Source organism: Vipera berus (genome assembly GCF_964194415.1).
Source record: "Vipera berus genome assembly, chromosome: 4".
Classification (NCBI taxonomy): Eukaryota; Metazoa; Chordata; class Lepidosauria; order Squamata; family Viperidae; genus Vipera; species Vipera berus.
The window spans coordinates 12,816,619-12,836,440 of NC_138206.1; the positions used below are offsets into that span (position 1 = coordinate 12,816,619).

Below are 19,822 nucleotides of genomic sequence, written 5' to 3' on the forward strand. Positions count from 1 at the left end.
GAAGTCATCAAGTTGTACTGTAATTTAGTTTACCTCAGAGGTAGGCAACCTTGGCTCTTTTATGACTCGTGGACTTCAACTCCCAGAATTGTTATGATATACAGGTAGTCTTCAACTTAGGACCGACTGCTTAGTGACCATTTGAAGTTATGATGGACATCCCCCCAAAGGTGCCCTACCCCATAGTCATATGACCGTGTTGGTTGCTTGGCAGATGGCCCGTATTTACAGCCATCTGCGGTGTCCTGCACCCACATGGCTACTTTTTATGATGTTGTTGGTGTAACTGGAATTTACTTCGTTTTCAGCAAAATTTACCAATAGCAGACAATAGGTTCGCTTTACGACTGCTGTTCTCTTAACGATTGCCATAAAAAAGACAGTTTGGGTCATGTGATTACCTGCTTTACTACTGTTGGGTTCTATTACAGTTGTAACTTGAGGACTACCTTCGTAAGCACAGCCAATGCATTACTTTAAACCAGTTTTGGCAGGATTAACACAGGTTATGTTTGAAGAGCAAATTGAAAACTTAGTTCAGCTCAGAATGTTACCACCAGGTTGTAAGTCAAAGCTAATAATTAAACACATGCAACTGTGGTGTTGCAATGGATTATTTGCTATGATTCTTTCAATGCCAATCTGAAACAGGGATTAGAAACTTAAATTCTTTAGAAATAAAATACCTTAAAGTTAGCCTCTTCTGGATGATGTTAGAAAAGTAGGACTTTTTTAAAAAAAAAGTTTAGACATTTTTAAAAAATCAACATTAATGCTGTCTGAAATTCCTACTATTTTAGTAGAGCAAACATACAGTATCTGATGTGAACTTAAGAATTATCTTAAATTATTCATTGGTAAAGCCTCATATGGAGAAAGGAAGTATTCTGTTTATATTCTGGGTTAATTCTGAGGAAAACATCATCTAATTCTCTGTCATTTTCCGCAACAGAACTGTTTCAAGAGGAAATCAAGAGGAAAGACTTTTATGTAAGACGCGTTCTCTTTATTCCAAAAATAAATACTTTTTTAATCAAAGATTTTCAAATGCCATTATATAATCACAACAGAAGGGGAAGACCCACTTCTTTGGCAGCTGTGAAGCCAACATACAAGAACTTGACAGGAGCAATGCTGCTGACAAACTCAAAGCTGATTTATACAAATTTCCAAAAGCAACAGAATCCCCCTTTTAGGAGTGAGCAAGAGACTGTTGAGGTCTAAAAGGCACATTATGCTAGACAATAAAACATACTTTGTGTCCCTGCAAAACAAGTATGTTCTATGTTACCTTCCACCAGAGCAACTGTGGACTGTGAATTAAGTCAGAGAAAGAGGATTCCTTTGTTAAAAGGATTATTAATAACAGTGATTTAAAAAGGATCCCCTGGGGGAGGGGGGCTTTGATTAGTTGTTGGGCCTTGGCATGCCCACCCAAGGGGCACAGTTCTAAATCCATGTCATTCAGTTGTATTGGGGCGGGTGGCCACGTAAACAAACACCACAATCAAAAGCACCACCACAGTCAAGGTGGGAAGCACCACAGTTGTGACTTGCTGACGGGCTTCGTGCATTGCTTGCTTTCTCTCCTTTTTGTCTTTGGATGTCTCTTTTTTGGGCTTCCCTTTCAGCTGTCTCATTCTCCTTCCTTTCTGGATCTCTCGTCAAGGAAATCGAACCAAGTAGCCAAGAGGTGTCAAAGGCGCAACCAAGAGATGCTTCTTCTGGTCAACCTCGTCCTTCTTGGCCTTGGATGGGGTCCTGTATAAAAACCTGGAAGATAGAAAAGAGAAAAAAGGATAGTCTGGTGGAGGTTGATGGTGTTGGTCAGAGGCCTCCAAATGTGGCCACTTTAAGACTTATGGACTGCAACTCCAAGAATTCCCCAGCCAGCATAGCTGACTGAGGAATTCTGGGAGTTGAAGTTGGCCAAGTTTGGAAACTCCTGGTGTTGGTGAACAAGAGTGACAGGGTTAATACTGAGAAATACATCCTATGCAGCTGGGAGCTGACCCCCTAAAGTGTTTCCAAAAGCTGCCAATTTTTTAACCTTTTTTATGAGATAGCTATGCCTTTCTGTGAATAGGCAAGCTCCTCCCATATCTATAATCGATTTTTTTTTAAAAAACGATGATAGTAGTGGGAGAGCTACTCATCATATTTCAGTAAACAGCCTGTGAGTTTTCATGTTTATTTAGCAAGAACACTGAAATCTTTGAGATTGCAAAATGTTATTTACCCAAAGAGACAAGTAGAAGAAATCAATAAAGATACACAAAACCTGTCCTTATTTCTACAAAGTCTTGTTATCTAGACTTATCCAAGTTGGTAGGTTATTGATGTACTGGGATTTTAAGTTCCAGATTATGTATTATATATGGAGAGAAGAGGCTACAATATTATTAAAGTAAAATCTCCTAGTCCCTGAGATTACCAGTGTATATTTCAGGTGTCATGAATATTTTTCCACTATGCTATTCAAGTAGTCATCGATTTAAGACCATTTGAAATTACAATGGACCTCAGCTACCTATGACCAGTTTTCAAAGTTATGACAGCCACACATATATACCATAGTCACATGGTCTCATTTTGGGTGCTTGGCAACTAGCTCACTTTTATGTACGTTTGCAGCATCCTGCAATCACATGACCACAATTTGTGACTTTTTTTTGCCAGTTTTCAGCATTTATTTCCGTGTCTGGCAAAAACACCTTATGATAAGATATTGGTCTACATCTGTAGTCACAGTATATAGACCCATATCTTTATCCCGTAGGCCATATCCTTACCAGAAAATGTAAAACCTGCTTTACCTATAAAAATGAATTAGCAGGATTTTGCTAATTTGGATTATGGGAATCAAGCTGTTTTTCATGTGCTGACAGTTGCAAAGATTTGCAAATCTTTCACTTGGCCTCCAGCGTACTTCTAAAAACTCAGCTTGAGATGCAACTTTGTTGTGTGGCTGAGAAATAAAAGGGTCTTGGAATTAGAGGGACAGGATTCGAATCTGGGTAGCATGACTATTTGTAGTATAATATAGTCAAGGTTAATGTGCATTTTAAAAAAAATCATTATGTTAGACATTCCATGTCAAAAATACAGAATAGATACAAATTCAGGTTGTACCTGAAAACACGTTTGTGGCTCTCAGCACAAGCATTTTATACATGAGAAATAAACACAAAAAACTAACTTATCGTGAGATAACAGAATTTTGTCAAGGGAAATGTAAAATAAATTGAGAAGAACTGGAGGTAGAGGGATATAGTTGTCAAAAGTTTCCTTATTTACTGTTATTACAAAGATTTAAAGTAGGCAAAAGAGTCTGGAGTCTGAAATAGAATTGGGTACAAATGATGAACATGCAATTGGTAAAATATATAAACTTTTATTAAAATTTGAAACAAGAAGAAGTGAAAAAATGTTTGATAAAGTAGATTATAACCTCATTTAGGTTATAATATACAAATGGATAGTGGAAAATATGTGGCTTAAAGAACTGAAAATCATACTACGTTGCAATCATAAAGAAAATTTTTATAAAATGATGGACTGTTGGTATATGTGATCAAAGTAAATGCCCAGAACACATAACGACACTTCAAGTACATGTTGGAAATATGAATCAGAAGAAACATTTTAACATGTTTTGTGGACATGTAAAAGCTAAAAAATGTATATGTATATAATTTCCATGTGTGTTTGCGTGTGTGTGTGTGTCTGTGTCTGTGTGTGTGTCTGTGTGTATATATATAAAGTTTGGCTTCTGTTTCAGAAGCTGGATCAAAACAGTCATTTGAGGCTTTTATGCTGGTTAAAAAAAGCTAAGTTGAAAAGGTGGAACTGACAGCATCTCTCTTAACACCCATCACTGTCACAATCATAATGAATGCTAAAACAACATAACATGAAAATTATGTAGAATCTACTTTATCTGCAGTGAATGGTGCACGATGGCACAAATCTCTATTGCACCCAGCTCTACAATTACAGGCCTTTGAATGCCATGCCAGGGATGCAATCACCAAAATGGGTTGGACTGGGACAAAGAAGTAGGAGGCCTCAGGAAAGCACTGAATCAAGTTTAACCTAGTTTAAATCAAATGTATGAAATATAGTCCATATTATACTATTTTATTTTTTGTTGGGTTATTTTTTTTCTTTAGAGCAGAGGTCACCAACCTTTTTGGTTTGGCGGCCCGGAAAAGGAGGCAGGCACCGTTATGCACGCGCACGCACACACAAATGGGCCACACGTGAGCGCACATGCGCATGCAAATGGGCCACGCATGCGCACAAACAAATGGGCCACGTGAGGGTGTGCGCTGCAAATGAGGTGGCACTAGTGTCTGTAGGACGTTCAGGGGCAGGGTGGCGCTAGTGCCGTGGAATGCTCGAAGCAGCGCTAGAGCGGCGCTAGGGCCGGTGGGATGTTGGGCGGGGCGATGCTAGCGCTGGTGGGATGCTCAGGGCGGGGCTAATGCGAGTGTGGGAAGTGAGTGCACGTACACACGCCTGTGCAGTGGCCATCCCTCAACGTGGCCCAGTGGCCACGGCTCACTACTGGGCTGCAGCCCACAGGTTGGAGACCCCTGCTTTAGAGAGAATGTCTGGAAAGGTTTTGGGGTACATCAACAGGCCTATTAATTATACATCCAATACAATATCTCTCTTGATATATCCGTCATAATTGCAGTACAGGTGGTCCCCGGCTTACGACCACACTTGAGCCCAAAGTTTCCATTGCTAAGCAAAACAGCAGCCAAGTGAGCTTTGCCCCATTTTCAAACCTTCCTTGCCACACTTGTCAAGTGAATCGCTGCAGTTGTTAAGTTAGTAACCCTGTTGTTAAGTGAATCTGTCTTCCCCATTGACTTTGCTTGTCAGCAGTTCGCAAAAGGGGATCCCGTGACCCCAGGACACTGCAACCATCATAAATATATGCTGTTGCTAGGCGCCCCAATTTTGATCATGTGACCATCAGGATGCTGTGACAGTTGCAAGTGGGAGGGCTAGTCATAAGTCACTTTCTTGAATGCTCTTGTAACTTTGAACACTTGCTAAACAAAGTCGAGGACTGTCTGCACCCAAGTCTCAACAAACAGATTGTGTACAAAATACACCTTTCCTGTGCTGAAATCAGTAAAGAAATTTTAATTGTAAACCGCTCTGAGTTGCTTTGCAGAGTGAGATGGGCGGCATATAATTTTAATAAATAATAATAGATAAAACTGAATGTGTTTGGCTCTTTGTTTTTTTCTTCTCTTTTCATCACCTCAACAACCTAAAGATTCCTCATTTCCTGGCTTGGAGTGCCTACAAATAAACACCTCAGCCTGAAGTTCTTTCTGATAGATTCAAGCTACAGTTTTGCTTAAGCCTCACAAAAGTCAGTGAAACGTAACTTGCGAGCAGATGCGTGATGAATAGGGCCTTAAATTACGAACTGAAGTGAAATATTGGAGCGCCAAATACTTGGCCATAAAAGCAATGGGCTGACAGAATCACAAGCTGTTGTGGTTTAAATTTGACTTTCTTTTATTCGGAGCCCCCTGGATGAGATGGGCAGCCACAGAGATTTAAGAAAACAAATAATGAACCAACACGATGTACCACAACTTTTCTGCTATTGTTTGGCTTTTCAAAATAGGCATTTTTTGGGATCTCATTTAAACTTAACTAAATCCAGTGATTGCCAACTCTGGAGTAAAGCAGCAACTAAAACGGTGAACAAGGAATGACCAAATTCCATTCAACTTTGGCCTCATATAAAGTCTCTACAGAGCTTTAGACAAACTGCTAGTTCCTCTATAATTTTTAGGGTTATTCTACACAGAATTACAGTGTGGTAATTTAAAGACTAAAAAAAGCAATATATGTGCCCATTATTATAATTGTTTAACCTTAAGTTGTTAAAGACCACTATTATTACTCATGCTTCCAACACAGATTTGAGCTGAAAGCTAAATTGTTATGGTTACTACATAAAAATAGATTCATATCTATCTGAAAAGCTTTGGAATGGATGCTTAAGCCTGTTTTTCCGGCAGCTTGGTTTTCTTTTAAGTGAGCGCTGAGTGGCTTGCAGCCTAATAATCAACTTGACTTTATAACACCCACAATCTCACTAAGGATATTAAGAGAAAATATGCGTTTCTGCGGTCTTGTGATTGCAGCTTGGATGCTCAGCAATCAGCTCACATTTACGGCTGCTTGCGGTACCACACGGTCAAGAAGCAAAGCCTGAAAAACTCTTGGCACATTTCCAAGTGTGTCAATTTCAGGGGCCTCACAGTGCTGAAATGATAAAATTAGGTAGAACTCTTTAATTCTGTACGATGGCTCAGTGGTTAAATACGCTGAGTTTGTCAACTGGAGAGCTTGACAACTTAGGTTCGAGATCTGAGTTCAGTGCAACAGGGGGAGCTCCTGTTATGTGCCCCAGCTCCTGTTCACCTACCAGTTTGAAAGCATGCAAGTGCGAGTAGATTAATAGGTATCACTTGGCCACGCAACGGAGATGAACACTGTGCCCTAGAGTCGGAGATGACCCACAGAGAAACCTTTCTCTTTCTGTAAAACCAGGGCTTTTTTTCTCATAGAACGCTCAGAACGGAGTTCCGGCACCTTTTTTGGATGGAACCTTGTAGGGTAGGCAAGGCGGGTTGTATGACATGTGTGAGTTCCGGCACCTTTTTCTTTTACAAAAAAAGCACTGTGTAAAACTATTGCCAAATCTCATAAAATATCCCAGGGCTTACCTTTGGCTGGAAGTTCTCTTTCTATAGTTCCTGTTTCTAAAGTCTTGTTTTCTCCAAAACACTGGCTCACGCCACCAACAAACAGACATTCATGCTGAAAGAAAATAAATAACTTTATTTTAGAAAATTGGCCTAGGAACTTCCATGGATAGCTTAATAGAACAATTGATTATAAATCCTAATAGAACTATTAAAAAGTAATGAAACCTTTGAGAATTTGGTGGTTAGGGCATCAGGCTGGAAACCAGAAAACTGTGAGTTCCGATCCCGCCTTGGGCATGAAGCCAGTTGGGTGATTTGGGGCCAGTCATTTTCTCTCAACCCTAAGAAAGCGACATTGGCAAACCGCTTCTGAAAAACTTTGCCAAGAAAACTGTGGGGACTGTCCAGGCAGTCTCCAAGAATCGTACATGATTGAATGGAAGAAAAAAAATATATTTAAGCCCTATACAGAAATAGGATAGAGCATCTATAGGAGACATGTCAAACACAAGGCCCGGGGGCCGGATGCGGCCCGCGAAGTGGTTTCATGTGGCCCGCGAAGCCATCCTGGAAACAGTAAGGGAACGGCCCCCGCTGTCTTGGCCCCGGCCCTGGCTGGCCGGGAGCCAATGTACAATTTTGTGGTGGCCATCTATGCTGAAATACATTCAGTCTTAGCTCCACAAGGCCATCTGAAAACAGTGAGGGACCGGCCAGTGCCGTGTCAGCATTGCCCCCTCGGCGCATGCTGGGGAGGTATCACCCTTTGTGAGGAATGAAGAAATGCACCATTGCCTGGAAGTGGCCAGCACATGGCCCTGCCTACTTCGGGCAGGCTAGGGGCTGGGCAGCATTGTGCTTCTCTTCAGATTCATGCCGCCCGGCTTAGCCTCTCAGCACTGTGAGGAAAGCACCCCGCTGCCTGCCAAAACCAGGCAGGTTCGGGGCTGGGCAGCATTGTGCAGGTAACATTGACTCTCATGCTGCTCATGGCATCCCCTCCCCCAGAGCCCACCAAGTTGGATATGTGAAGTGGGCGAGGGCCATGTGCTGGCCATTTCCAAGCAATGGTGCATTTCTTCATTCCTCACGAAGGATGACACTTCCCCAGCTGCGTTTCTTGCCTGTTTTTCTCCCTCCCTCATCTCAAATATTTTCCCACCACTCTGTTCTTTGGAAGGAAGGAAGGAGAGGGAAGGTCTGAGGGAAGTCCTACCTTAGTCCTGCCCTGCTGCCCTTTCACCATCCCCTTGCCCCCTCCTCCTGGCCTATGCTGGGGGGGGGTTCTCCCTATTGTTAAGGAAGCTTTGGATACAAAGCCAGGTCTCCTCACATGGAGAGGGAATGGGCCTCCCTCTTGATTTTGCCCTCGTACCCATCATGAGCAACCTGGCTAAGGAGAGCAAGCACAGCAGCAGCAGCCTTGAGGAGGAGGAGGTAAATGCAGCTGGGCACCCCCTTGGGGAAGTGGGGCTGGGCTTGGTGCCGTGGGTGCTTGAGGGCTGAGCTAGGCATTTGACCTCCACGCCACCGTCCAGGCCCCCCCCATGGCCTGAGAGGAACAGTGAGGCTCCTCCGGTGGACCATGCCTTGGCACTTGCCCCGGTCCCATCTCCTCCTGCCAGAGACCCTCAGATCTGTCCCACTCCTGCCCAGGCCCCCACAGGCACCCTTAACACGAACGATGTAGAGCTGGCCATTCCCACTCCAGCCATGCCCACCCAGTAGGCCACGCCCACCCTGGCCACACCCAGCCCCCCCCCAGGGCAACTGCAATGCTGATGCGGCCCTCAATGAAATTGAGTTTGACACCCCTGATCTATAGAGAATGTACAGGTAATCCTTGACTTACGACCGATCACTTAGCAACTATTCAAAGTTACAACAGACCTTACCTGGGGGCTACTTATGACCCGGATTCAAAGTTCTTTTTGAAAATTTATTTATTGTTTTATCATAACCGGTAAAATACAAAAGAGAAAAACAAACAAAGCAAAACAAAACAAAAAACAAAAGCATACTTTTGTTAGTCACACTAACAACAAAAAAGAAAAAAAAATGGTGTACAAAAAAAGAGAAAAAAGGTGATCCAAATATCAAATAAATGTAACATTTAACGTACAGGCGAATTCAAAGTTCTGATGGTTTCCCCCTCCCCACTCGCAGTCACGTGACTGAATTTGGCAACATGGCTGCCTAGATGGGCATCTGCTGGCTCCATTACAGGCTGCAACAGCATCCCATGGTTACACAACGATTTACAATAGTTTTACTGGTTGTGGTTACTTCTGTTTTTTAGCAAAACTGGTCCCATAGCGAACCATGGGTTTACTTAACGACTGCAGCAAAAAATGTGATAAAATCCAGTTGCCCGTGTTGAGGACTGTAGCTGCCTAGAATTCTAGCAGAGGCATATTATATAGCAGTATTTTGTTGAAAATCTCATTTTATGCTTAGATTTTTAACCTCAGTCTAACCTTTTTCCCCCTAGGCTTCCATAATATTTGTTTCACATCTATCTGGACTATTTTTTTTAATAACTGCATCCCTGTTATTATAAATTTAATAAAACAAATCTTGTTTAGAACATTGATCTGAACAGCAACACTATATTAAGTGATGATAGTAAAAGTGATAGTTCCACAATTATTGGATTTCTCACCTTGACATCCATGAAAATCATGGCTAAATCAAAATACGATGCTGGAGCTCTATAGAGTATAAACTATAAAGCGTTGATCATGGTGCAATATTCTAATGCTGATGAGAATCCATATTAACTCTTAACAATGGAAAGTTTTAGATCAGGGATCAAGGTTGATTTGCAAATCTTAGTTTGTAGTGATATATTTATAATACAGAACACACAGCTAAAATAAAGAAATTGACTTTCAACAGCAAAAAGAAGAAAAGCAGGAAACATGTAACACACCCTTTTGTTTGCTACAAAAATACATTTCTTTTGGGCAAATTTTCCATGAGCCAGTATAATTATTTCTCCTCTACTTCCAGTTCCATACTTTCAAGGGTAAACAAGCTTTTAGTTATATGCAAAGCAATTCTCGGAAAATTAGGACAACGTACAAAATTACTATCCTTGAGAAGGCATGAGCAGCATTTTTTTCTTCCTTGGCAAATTACAGGCCTAAATCAAAACTGACCCGCTATTAGCAAAACATTGCTTTTAACGTAAGGGTAGATTTGAGAGTTTCCATGCTTTCCAATTGCATTTGGGAAAAATGAGTTTCATCTCTGCCTCGAGCCAGAATGATGGAAAGTAGGAAAAAAGGGACATTCAAGGAGATTTGAATAGTTCCCAACGTCAGGAGATGGCTTTCTAGGTCTCATACACCTTCTCTAGGAAGACGCGAAAGGGAAGGGAGGAAATACAAGTGGTCCTCAGCTTATGACCGCAATGGAGCCCAAAATTCCTGTTCTTAAATGAGACAGTTGTGAAGTGACTTTTGCTCCATTTAACGACCTTTCTTGCCACAGTTGTTAAGTGAGTCACTGCAGTTGATAAGTTAGTAACACAGTTGTTAAGGGAATCTGGCTTCCCCACTGACTTTGCTCGGCAGACGGTCGCAAAAGGTGATCCGCACAAAAATTAAGATGGTCCTTGAAAAAAATCTATACTGAAAGAAAAAGAATTTATACAACGAGCGAAAAAGGAAATGGATTTTTTCTTCAAAATAAACAAGAAGAAACGCCGTTTCAAAATGTGTGGGATACGGATAGAGCATATTTCAGAGGGTTGGCTATAACCTATACCGCTAAAAAGAATAAAGAAAAGAAACAACAACAGTTAAAGTTGAAGGAAGAATTTGGAAAGTTAGAACCAAGCGTCTGAATTTGGATCACAGGGAGCCTGCGGCGGTTGTGTGAAAAATGGTCATGAATCACTTTTTTCCAGTGCTGTTGTTAACTTTGAAAGGTCACTAACCAAACTGTTGTTAAGTTGAGGTTACCTCTACACTCTAATAATCCATGATCACTATTCATGTAAACCTACTTCCTAATATTCACTTCTCAGCCTTTGAGTGCAAAATGGTAGGACTTAACCTTTCTCTCATTTTCCCTCACAGCATCGCTGAAATGTAAGACAACATTACAGCGGCTTGGAGTATATCAGACGCTCTTGCAATAATAACTCCCCAGATGACGTGGACTACTGCCTTTCCAGGCCTTTTAAACAGCATGCCCTGTCAGGCCAGCTTGTGGTGCTCTAGATGTAGTCCTCGACTTACAACGGTTCTGTTATTGTTAGTAGTTATGCTAAGAGAGAGTTAAAGCGCAGTACGAATTTGGTTGATTGTATATTGTGTAAATTTTTATTTAGAATATGATTGTTGTAACTATAATCCTGTATTTAGCTCTGGGAAGTGGGGGGGGAAGTGGGGGGGTTGGGGTGGGAGGGATTTGGGGATACATTGTAAAATATTGTAAAACTCTTTAATAAAAAAAAAATAGAGTGACCGTTTGAAGTTACAATGGCACTGAAAAAAGTGACTTATGACCATTTTTCACACGACCATTGCAGCATCCCCCTGGTCACCTGATCAAAATACAGACACTTGGCAACTGACTCATATTTATGACGGTTGCAGTGTCCTGGGTGGGTCATGTGACCCCACTTTTGCGACCTTCGGACAAGCAAAGCCAATGGGGAAGCCAGATTCACTTAACAGTCATGTTACCAGCTTAACAACTGTTGCAAGAAAGGTGATAAAATGGGGCAAAATTCACTTAACAAATATCTCGCTTAACAACCGAAATTTTGGGGTCATTTCTTGTCGTACGTCAAGGACTACCTGTATTCGTTTAGCGACTGTTTGAAGTTACAACAGCACTGGAAAAGTGGCTTATGACCAGTTCTCACACTTACAACCATTGCAGCATCCCCAGGGTTACGTGATCAAAATTTGGGCACCTAGCAACCATCAAGTATTTACGGCAGTTTCAGCATCCTTCGGTCATGGGATCACCATCTGAAATCTTCCCAGCCAGCTTCCAACAAACAAAGACAATGGGAGAGGCCAGACTTGCTTAACAACCACGTTTCACTTAAAAACTGCGATGATTCGCTTCACAGCGGCAGTTTAAAAAAAAAAGGTTATAGAATTGGGCAAGACTCAATAAGCAGCTTGCGTTTCAATTATGGTTGTAAGTCAAGGACTACCTATATAAATGATGGCAAACCTTTTAGAGACTGAGTGCCCGAACTGCAACCCCAAACCCACTTATGTATCATTGGGTGCCAAGTGGGCGTGGCCCATTGGGTGGGTGTGGCCCATTGGGTGGGCGTGGCTGCAGTGGTAACGGCAGACTGGGTGGGACTAAAAAGTTCAATCCATCAATTCCAACTTTGCGAGATCTTTTCTTTCCCCATGAGAAGTTGAAATTGATTGATTGAACTTTTTTTTTTTTTGCACACGGCGGCCGAGGCCTAAAGCAAAAAAGTTTTCTAAAACCCAGCTGAAGGCCTAGGACTGGGGCAATGGTGTGTGTGCCCACAGAGAGGGCTCTGCGTGCCACCAGTGGCATGTGTGCCATAGGTTCACCACCAAGGACCTATATAAACAACCCACTGCAGTTAAGTTCACATGATTCATTCCTTCTCATCTGTTTGACTCCAATTTCGGTCTATATCACCAATGGTCCCCCCGAAGTATAAGAGGCGGATAAACCTATTTCCTCCATTCACTCTCTCCCCACACCCTAGGTCAGGGGTCTTCAAAGCCAGCAATGCTGGCTGAGGAATTCTGGGAGTTGAAGTCCCCACGTCATAAAAGGGCCAAGTTTGAAGACCCCTGACCTAGGTTCAAATGCAAGGCACTTATTTGAAATACAGAGTATGGATAGTCAGGCCTTAGGGTTTTGCAACAAGTTGCTTTAAGAGAGTCAATCTAGCCTAGTGGTTAAGGTGTTAGACCCCTAGCAAGAAAAAGTTCTAGTCTGTCATGGATAACCTTGGCCAGTTACTCTTTTGCCATGCTAGGAATAGCATAGAGGTAGTCCTCAACGTATGACCACAATTGACAGCCAAATGTCTGTAGCTCAGCGAGACAGTTGTTAAGTGACTTCTGAGCCACTTTACAACCTTTCTTGGCACAGCTGTTAAGTGAATCATTGCAGTTGTTAAGTTAGTAATACAGTTATTAAGTGAATCTGGCTTCCCCATTGACCTTGATTGTTAAAAGGTCGCAAAAGGTGATTGCATGACCCCCCCAGGACACTGCAGCTGTCATACATAGGAGTCAGTTGTTGAGCAGCTGAATTTTGATCATGTGACCATGGGGATGCTGCAATAGCCATAAGGCGGGGGGGGGGGGGGAAGGTCACAAATCACATCTTTCACTGCTGTGGTGACTTCAAATGGTCACTGAATGAATTGATGTAAGTTGAGCACTGTCTGTAATGGCAAACCACTTCCAACAATAGACGAAACACCTAGTTTCAAATCATTAAAACAGTCTTCTTTGCAAAGCTCATAAGGGGTTTTGGAAGCTCGTTCTGACTTCCTCTGCACGTGCGTGTATGCGCAGCTTTCTCACTAAGAAAGCAAATGCACACATCTTTGGACAGGGCTCTTGATGCAACAATATGACTCTTACAGCTACTTCAACCAATTGCAAGATGCTTTGTGTACATATACTACAAATCACATCTTTCAAATCCTTCAGACAACTTTAATACAGGTAGTCTTTGACTTACAATTGGTCGCTTACAGACCGTTCAAATTTACAATGCACACCCCCCACACCCAAAACTACTTACGACCCAGTTCCAAAGTTATGATGTCTGTGGTCATGTGAATGAATTTTGGGGTGCTCAGAAACCAGTCACACTCATGGCTGTTTTTAGCACCCCATAGTCACGTGACTGCAATTTACAATTTTCCTCTAGAAACTGGCATGCACTTCCAGTTTCCAGAAAAAAAACACCAGAATGGGTTTCCTCAACTACTACCGCAGAAAGGGTTGCAAAATCAGGTCCAATCATGTGATGATTCACTTTACGACCGCCATGACTTATGACAGTAATCGCCGCAATCAGAAACCATGTAAACCAGGCATGTCAAACTGCATCATACTAAAACCGTGCCCACCCCATTGCCGGCAATGGGGAAAAAGTCACGATACGTCGCGTCTCATGACGTCGCGGGTTTGACATGCCTGATCTAAATCAAGGACTATCTCTAATTATGGAACCTCTAGAGCTTCAGTGAAACCTGAATTCTGTTCCTACAAGAAGGCAGCTAGGGGACCCTGAGTCAATCATTCTTTCTCAATCCTAGGAAGAAGGAAATGGCAAACCACTTGTGAAAAATGTGGCCAAGAAAACTGCAGGGCTGTCTCCATATAGTAACCAAGGAGTCAAGAACTACTCAGGCAAAAAGAACCATATTTCCTCGTAATACTGGAGAATAAAAACCGATAAATGAGACAGGTTAATAAACTGCATATTCTCTACACAATATTTAACTTCTCTACCGAAGAAAAGGTGTCACACGGTTCTGAGGAACCTCTACTGTTCACTTTGCATCTTTCTAATACAACGCTGGGGGAAAAATAGTAAGAAATAGAATAAAAAGAAAAAGCAAGCAAGCAAAGCAAAAAATCCAATCCCCAATGTCCAAAAAACCAAAACCAGAAAAACCGCATCCATGATCAGATGACCTCTACGTATTTCCCAATTACAATTTTCTACGAGTACCTTGATGGACAGGCAGAATGACTCACAGAAAACATCTTCAAAATATTGTTTTTTAACACACACACACACACACACACACACACACACATTATATTTATCATCTGCCATCATATTCAGTGGTATATCAACAGCCCAGTTTGTCTATTTACTGGCCAATTTTAAAAGTAACTTCAAAAGAAACAGGAAGAGCTTCGGAGAGAAGATGACAAGGATCCTGAAGGGAGATTGAAGAAATTTGAGAAGACTTAAAATACTTTTTAAAATAATTCGTAGAGGCAGGTCAAGGCCTGCCTCTTCTTCTCCCAGATTGCAAGACACAGAATAATGGATTTAAGTGATTCCAACCCAATGTGATGAAAAAGAAAACCTTTCCAACACTACAAGTCACTTGACGGCAGAACCAATTATTTAGAAAAAGGATGGGGTTGTCTTCCCGGGATGGATTCGAGCAAAGGCTAGGCAGTGATCTGTCACTGATGCTTTAATTTGGATTGCTGCACCGAGCAAGGGGTTAGATTTAATGGTCCCTTCCAATTCCATCCTTCTGTGAAAGAATAACCAGCATTTGATCTTTGCCATAATTATTAACGCTAACAACAATATGTTGCACAGTGACAGGTAGAGAAAGCAAAGAGGTCAACAAACTGCTTGTTTTTCTCCTTAACAAAAGGAGGAAAGAGAAAGAAAGCATCTACATAATAATATTGCTGGAGGAGACCTTGGAGGTCTTCTAGTCCAACCCCCTGTTCAAGCAGGAGACAAAGGGCTCTCCAGACAAACGGCTGTCCAGTCTCTTCTTAAAAGCCTCCAGCGATGGAGCTCCCACGATTTCTGAAGGCAAGCTGTTTCACTGATTAATTGTTCTCGCTGTTAGGAAATTTCTCCTTTGTTCTAGGACCGTGGTGGCGAACCTATGGCACGCGTGCCACAGGTGGCACGCAGAGCCCTCTCTCTGGGCACGCGCACCGTCGCCCCAGTCCTAGGTTTTCAGCTGGGTTATATAAAACCTTTTCGCTTTAGGCCTCCGCCGCCGTGTGAAAAAAAAGAAGGTTCAATTTCAACTTCTCATGGGGGGAAAAAAAGATCTCGCAAAGTTGGAACTGATTGAACTTTTTAGTCCCACCCAGTCTGCCGTTACCACTGCAGCCTGCCCACCCGATTGGCCACACCCACCCGGCACCCGATGATAGATAAGTGGGTTTTGGGTTGCAGTTTGGGCACTCGGTCTCTAAAAGGTTTGCCATCACTGTTCTAGGATGTTTCTCTCCTAATTAGTTTCCATCCATTGTTTCTTGCTTTGCCTTCTGATGCTTTGGAAGACAGCTTGACCCTCCTCTTCTTTGTGGCAGCCCCTCAAATATTGGAACACTGCTATCGTCACCCCTTGTCCTTCTTTTCTCAAGACTAGCCATACGTGGTTCCTGCCACGGGTCTTGATATGTTTTAGTCTCCAGGACCTTTATCATCTCAGTGTCAAGCTATGAAGACTGCTTGCGTTGGGACTGCACAGACTGCTTCTACTTTGTCTACAGTTGTGAAGGGGGAGGGGAAGGTTTGCAATGCACAGGTGGATTTTATCTGGATGGGAACCAAGATCACCAAAGAAATGTTGTGGCAAACAGCAACGTTCTTCTCACAATAACTGTCTGAAGAATAATTGGATAATGTGATCTGACCTGTCAGAGACGGGAGGGTAAGTTTTACTCTTTTAATTATCGTTTTCCTGCCATATTGCCAGAGCTGGTTTTCCATTCTTTAGTGCCAGTATGCTGTATCCAATAAAGTTTTGCCTTAGAGATCGGAATGGCTCTGGTGTATTTACTTTGGTGGAATCCTTAGCCGGGACTTTGTCACTTAGTTGCTCTTCTCTGCACTCTTTCCAAAGTCTCAACATCTTTTTTATAGTCTAGTGACCAGAACTGTATGCAATATATTCACACCAATTGTGCCTTTATGATGTTTTGGATTTCAAAACACCCCTCTGCATGGGAGTGATCTGAGATGGACTTAAGCAGTAATCAGATAATCACACTTTTAATATCAATCAAGCATTTTTTGTGGAGTCAGCCAGCCAGGAATAGTCTTCATCCTAAATTTATTCTCTGGACTTGTGGCTTCTACCCTTGAATCTATTTATATATAGGTTTAACACTGAAGGGGGAGGGAGGCTAACCCACTAAATAAGATGTAGCTCAGTGTATACGAGTCTTTTGTCACTCTGCATTTGATGTCAAGCTATCTTAGATCATGAGGAGTTCTTGGTGCTCTCTGAGCTTGATTGTTTTCTTGCAGATATTTTTTGACCCAAACTAGGTAACATCATCAGTGTGTTGCACATCATTGCACTGATGATGTTACCTAGTTTGGGGTAATGAAACATCTGCAAGAAAACAACCAAGCTCAAGGATCCCTCATTTCAACCCTGAGCTACAAATATTCTCCTTTAAAGACTTCTCAGATCAGCCCAACACAGCATCTGTGTTTCTACCAATGGATTTACTCGTGAGGTTTGGGAAGGATTGGTGGTAGAATTGTGCTTTCAGTCTTACAAGATGGATGTAGGCCTCACAGGATAGAATCACAACAGGATGAGCTAATTTGGAGAAGCAATGGATGGAAACTAACCTAAGGAGAAATTCCCTGACAAATAGAACAATTAATCAGTGGAACGACTTGCCTCCAGAAGTTGTAGATGCTCCAACACTGGAGGTTTTTAAGAAAAGATTGGACAACCATTTGCCTGAAACAGTAGAGGCTTTCCTGCTTGAGCAGGAAGTTGGACTAGAAGGCCCCCAAGGTCCCTTCCAACTCTGTTGGAAGATGAATCGCCATCTTTGACCGAAGCGTGAATTTTGCTTTGTATAGAAAAAATTCTACAGGAGAATAACAAATCAGCTGAAGCTGTTTCATAAGCAGAACTTATATAAGCAAGTCTATAAGAAAATGGATGAAGAATAAATTCAACGTTCTGGAATGGGCCAAGTAAAAAAGTCCAGGACAAAATTCAAGAGAAATGATGTGACAGGATTCCTAGTTTATGCCAGAAAACTCAAATGTTAGTGAGTTGAAGTGGTTTGCCACAGAGGCATGGACCACATTCCTACACAGAAAGATGGAAGACTGTTCACCAATTACGGAAAGCATTTGCTTGCAATTCTTTCAGTTAATGATGGGGTAGGTATCTGAGCTTGGCAATTTGAAAGATGTGTAGACTTCAATTCCCAGAATTCCTCAGCCAGCATGCTACACATCTTCATGTTGCCAAGGTTGAGAAACACCAATTCAAGGGGACAATTACTTTCCTATACTCGCATATCGTTTGTGAGATTATTTTGTTTATGAAATAAATGAACCAAGTATTAAATATTATTTCTTCATCCTCTTTATACATCTGTGGGACCCACAATAAGCTTTGATAATGTTCAATATGCACAATCCAGAACACCTGTAAGAGAGAAAATAGCTTTCTACCAAACTGCATAAAAATGGTTAGTGTGCTTATGGCAACTCAATAGAGAGAGAAAAGGAACACTTTTACAGTTCATGTTTCAGTAATAACACTCATTGCTTCCATAGGTATTCAAGCATTTTTGCAGTATGTAATGTAACATCTGTGCAAGGAATTTATTGACCTCATTTTCCCAAAGTACAACACAGTGAAGCACAACACAGAAAATCTCCTGAGTGCTTCTGAATCAAACCTCAGTTGGCATTAAAATTCTGGCACAGAAAAAATAAATCTTTCAGGCACTGAACTTGGCAGGATGGCACCCATATTAGCAATGGATTATTAATTCTTAAAATTACGGAACTGAAAGGCTTCCACAGAGGTGATTAGAGGAACCAAACAAGAGTTTGGTTTAGAGTTTAGGCTAAATTCCAACAAAAAGAGCTCAATTCGTTTTGATCCTAAATTCTAGGATAATCATAGATCTCTGCTCCCAGCACTTCCATTATCTTGACATGCTATGCTGTTCTACATCAATTTAGAGAAATGATTACAATTTTTAAGAAATGATCTATTGTTGGGTGCTAAGAATTTATATATTTATATACAGATACGCATAAAGGTAAAGGTAAAGGTTCTCCCGCACATGCGTGCTAGTCGTTTCCGACTCTAGGGGCCGGTGCTCATCTCCGTTTCAAAGCCAAAGAGCCAGCACTTGTCCGAGGACGTCTCCGTGGTCATGTGGCCAGCATGACTAGACGCCAAAGGCGGACAGAACACTGTTACCTACCCACCGTAGTGGTCCCTATTTTTCTACTTGCATTTTTACATGCTTTCGAACTGCTAGGTTGGCAGATACACATACGTATACATAAATCATAGGTAGCTAATTGATGGCTAGATGAAAGATATAGAGATGGAAGGATGGACGGACAGACAGACAGATAGATACAGATAGTTCTCGAGTTACAACACTTCATTTAGTGACTGTTCAAAGTTACAACAGAACTGAAAAGTGACTTATCACCGTTTTTTTCACATTTACGACCATCCCCATGTTCATGTAATCAAAACTCAGATGCTTGACAACTGACTCATATTTATAATGGGTGTGATGTCCTGTGGTCATGTGCTCACCTTTTGCAACTTTCTGATAAGCAAGGTTGATTAGGCAGTGGCACAGATTTCAACCCTTCTTCTCCAAATACTTGAATCCCACAGATTCAATATCCCTAATTGGAATATCCTAAAAACACAGGCATGACCTATAAATCATGAACATTCTTATAGAAGAATTAATGGATATGGTTTATTGTTCCCTTCTCTCCTAACTTGCAAGAGGAAACAAATTGTGAATTAAGAGTGATTTGCTGTCTGCCCAAGGACAGCGCCAAGGGACCAAAAAACAACAACCAAAGCCAACTGATCAGCAATACTTCAGCAGTAGAATATTACAGAAAGAGAAGACTACAATAAAATTATGCTTGGGTCCTCCTATGAATGGTAGATTCATATCCCTAAGGGGGCTACATCTTGAACCGTAGATTAATATCACCTTCAGCTTTTTTATAGCCCACTGGAGTGACAAGGTGTAAGAAAAGGCCAAATAATTAGAGTTTATCTTTTAGGTTTTTCATTCACGGGGACTTAAAAGTTATTGAGCAGAAATACTGTAGAGTAAGCTGGTTGGGTCAAGCAAATGTCAAAAGCTCAAAGCAGATCAAGACTGCTATAAGAACATCCTTGGTTCATCTAGTCCAGTGATGGCAAACCTTTTAGAGACCGAATGCCCAAACTGCAACCCAAAACGTTCTTCTTCTTCTTCTTCTTCTTCTTCTTCTTCTTCTTCTTCTTCTTCTTCTTCTTCTTCTTCTTCTTCTTCTTCTTCTTCTTCTTATTATTATTATTA

At 41.6% G+C, this 19,822-nt stretch overlaps 1 protein-coding gene across 2 annotated transcripts in view; it reads right to left on the reverse strand.

The window, feature by feature from the left end:
* Positions 1–990: 990 nt before the first annotated feature.
* Positions 991–19,822, reverse strand: part of SMCO4 (single-pass membrane protein with coiled-coil domains 4) — a 58,119-nt gene continuing 39,287 nt past the window's right edge. For both annotated transcript variants that reach the window (XM_081326909.1, XM_081326910.1), the window contains 2 exons: positions 6,768–6,861; positions 991–1,773 (listed from right to left, as the gene is read on the reverse strand). In XM_081326909.1, coding sequence (XP_081183035.1) covers positions 1,461–1,640 — 180 coding nt within the window. In that variant the 5' untranslated portion in view covers positions 1,641–1,773; positions 6,768–6,861 and the 3' untranslated portion in view covers positions 991–1,460. The remainder of the gene's footprint in view (positions 1,774–6,767; positions 6,862–19,822) is intronic.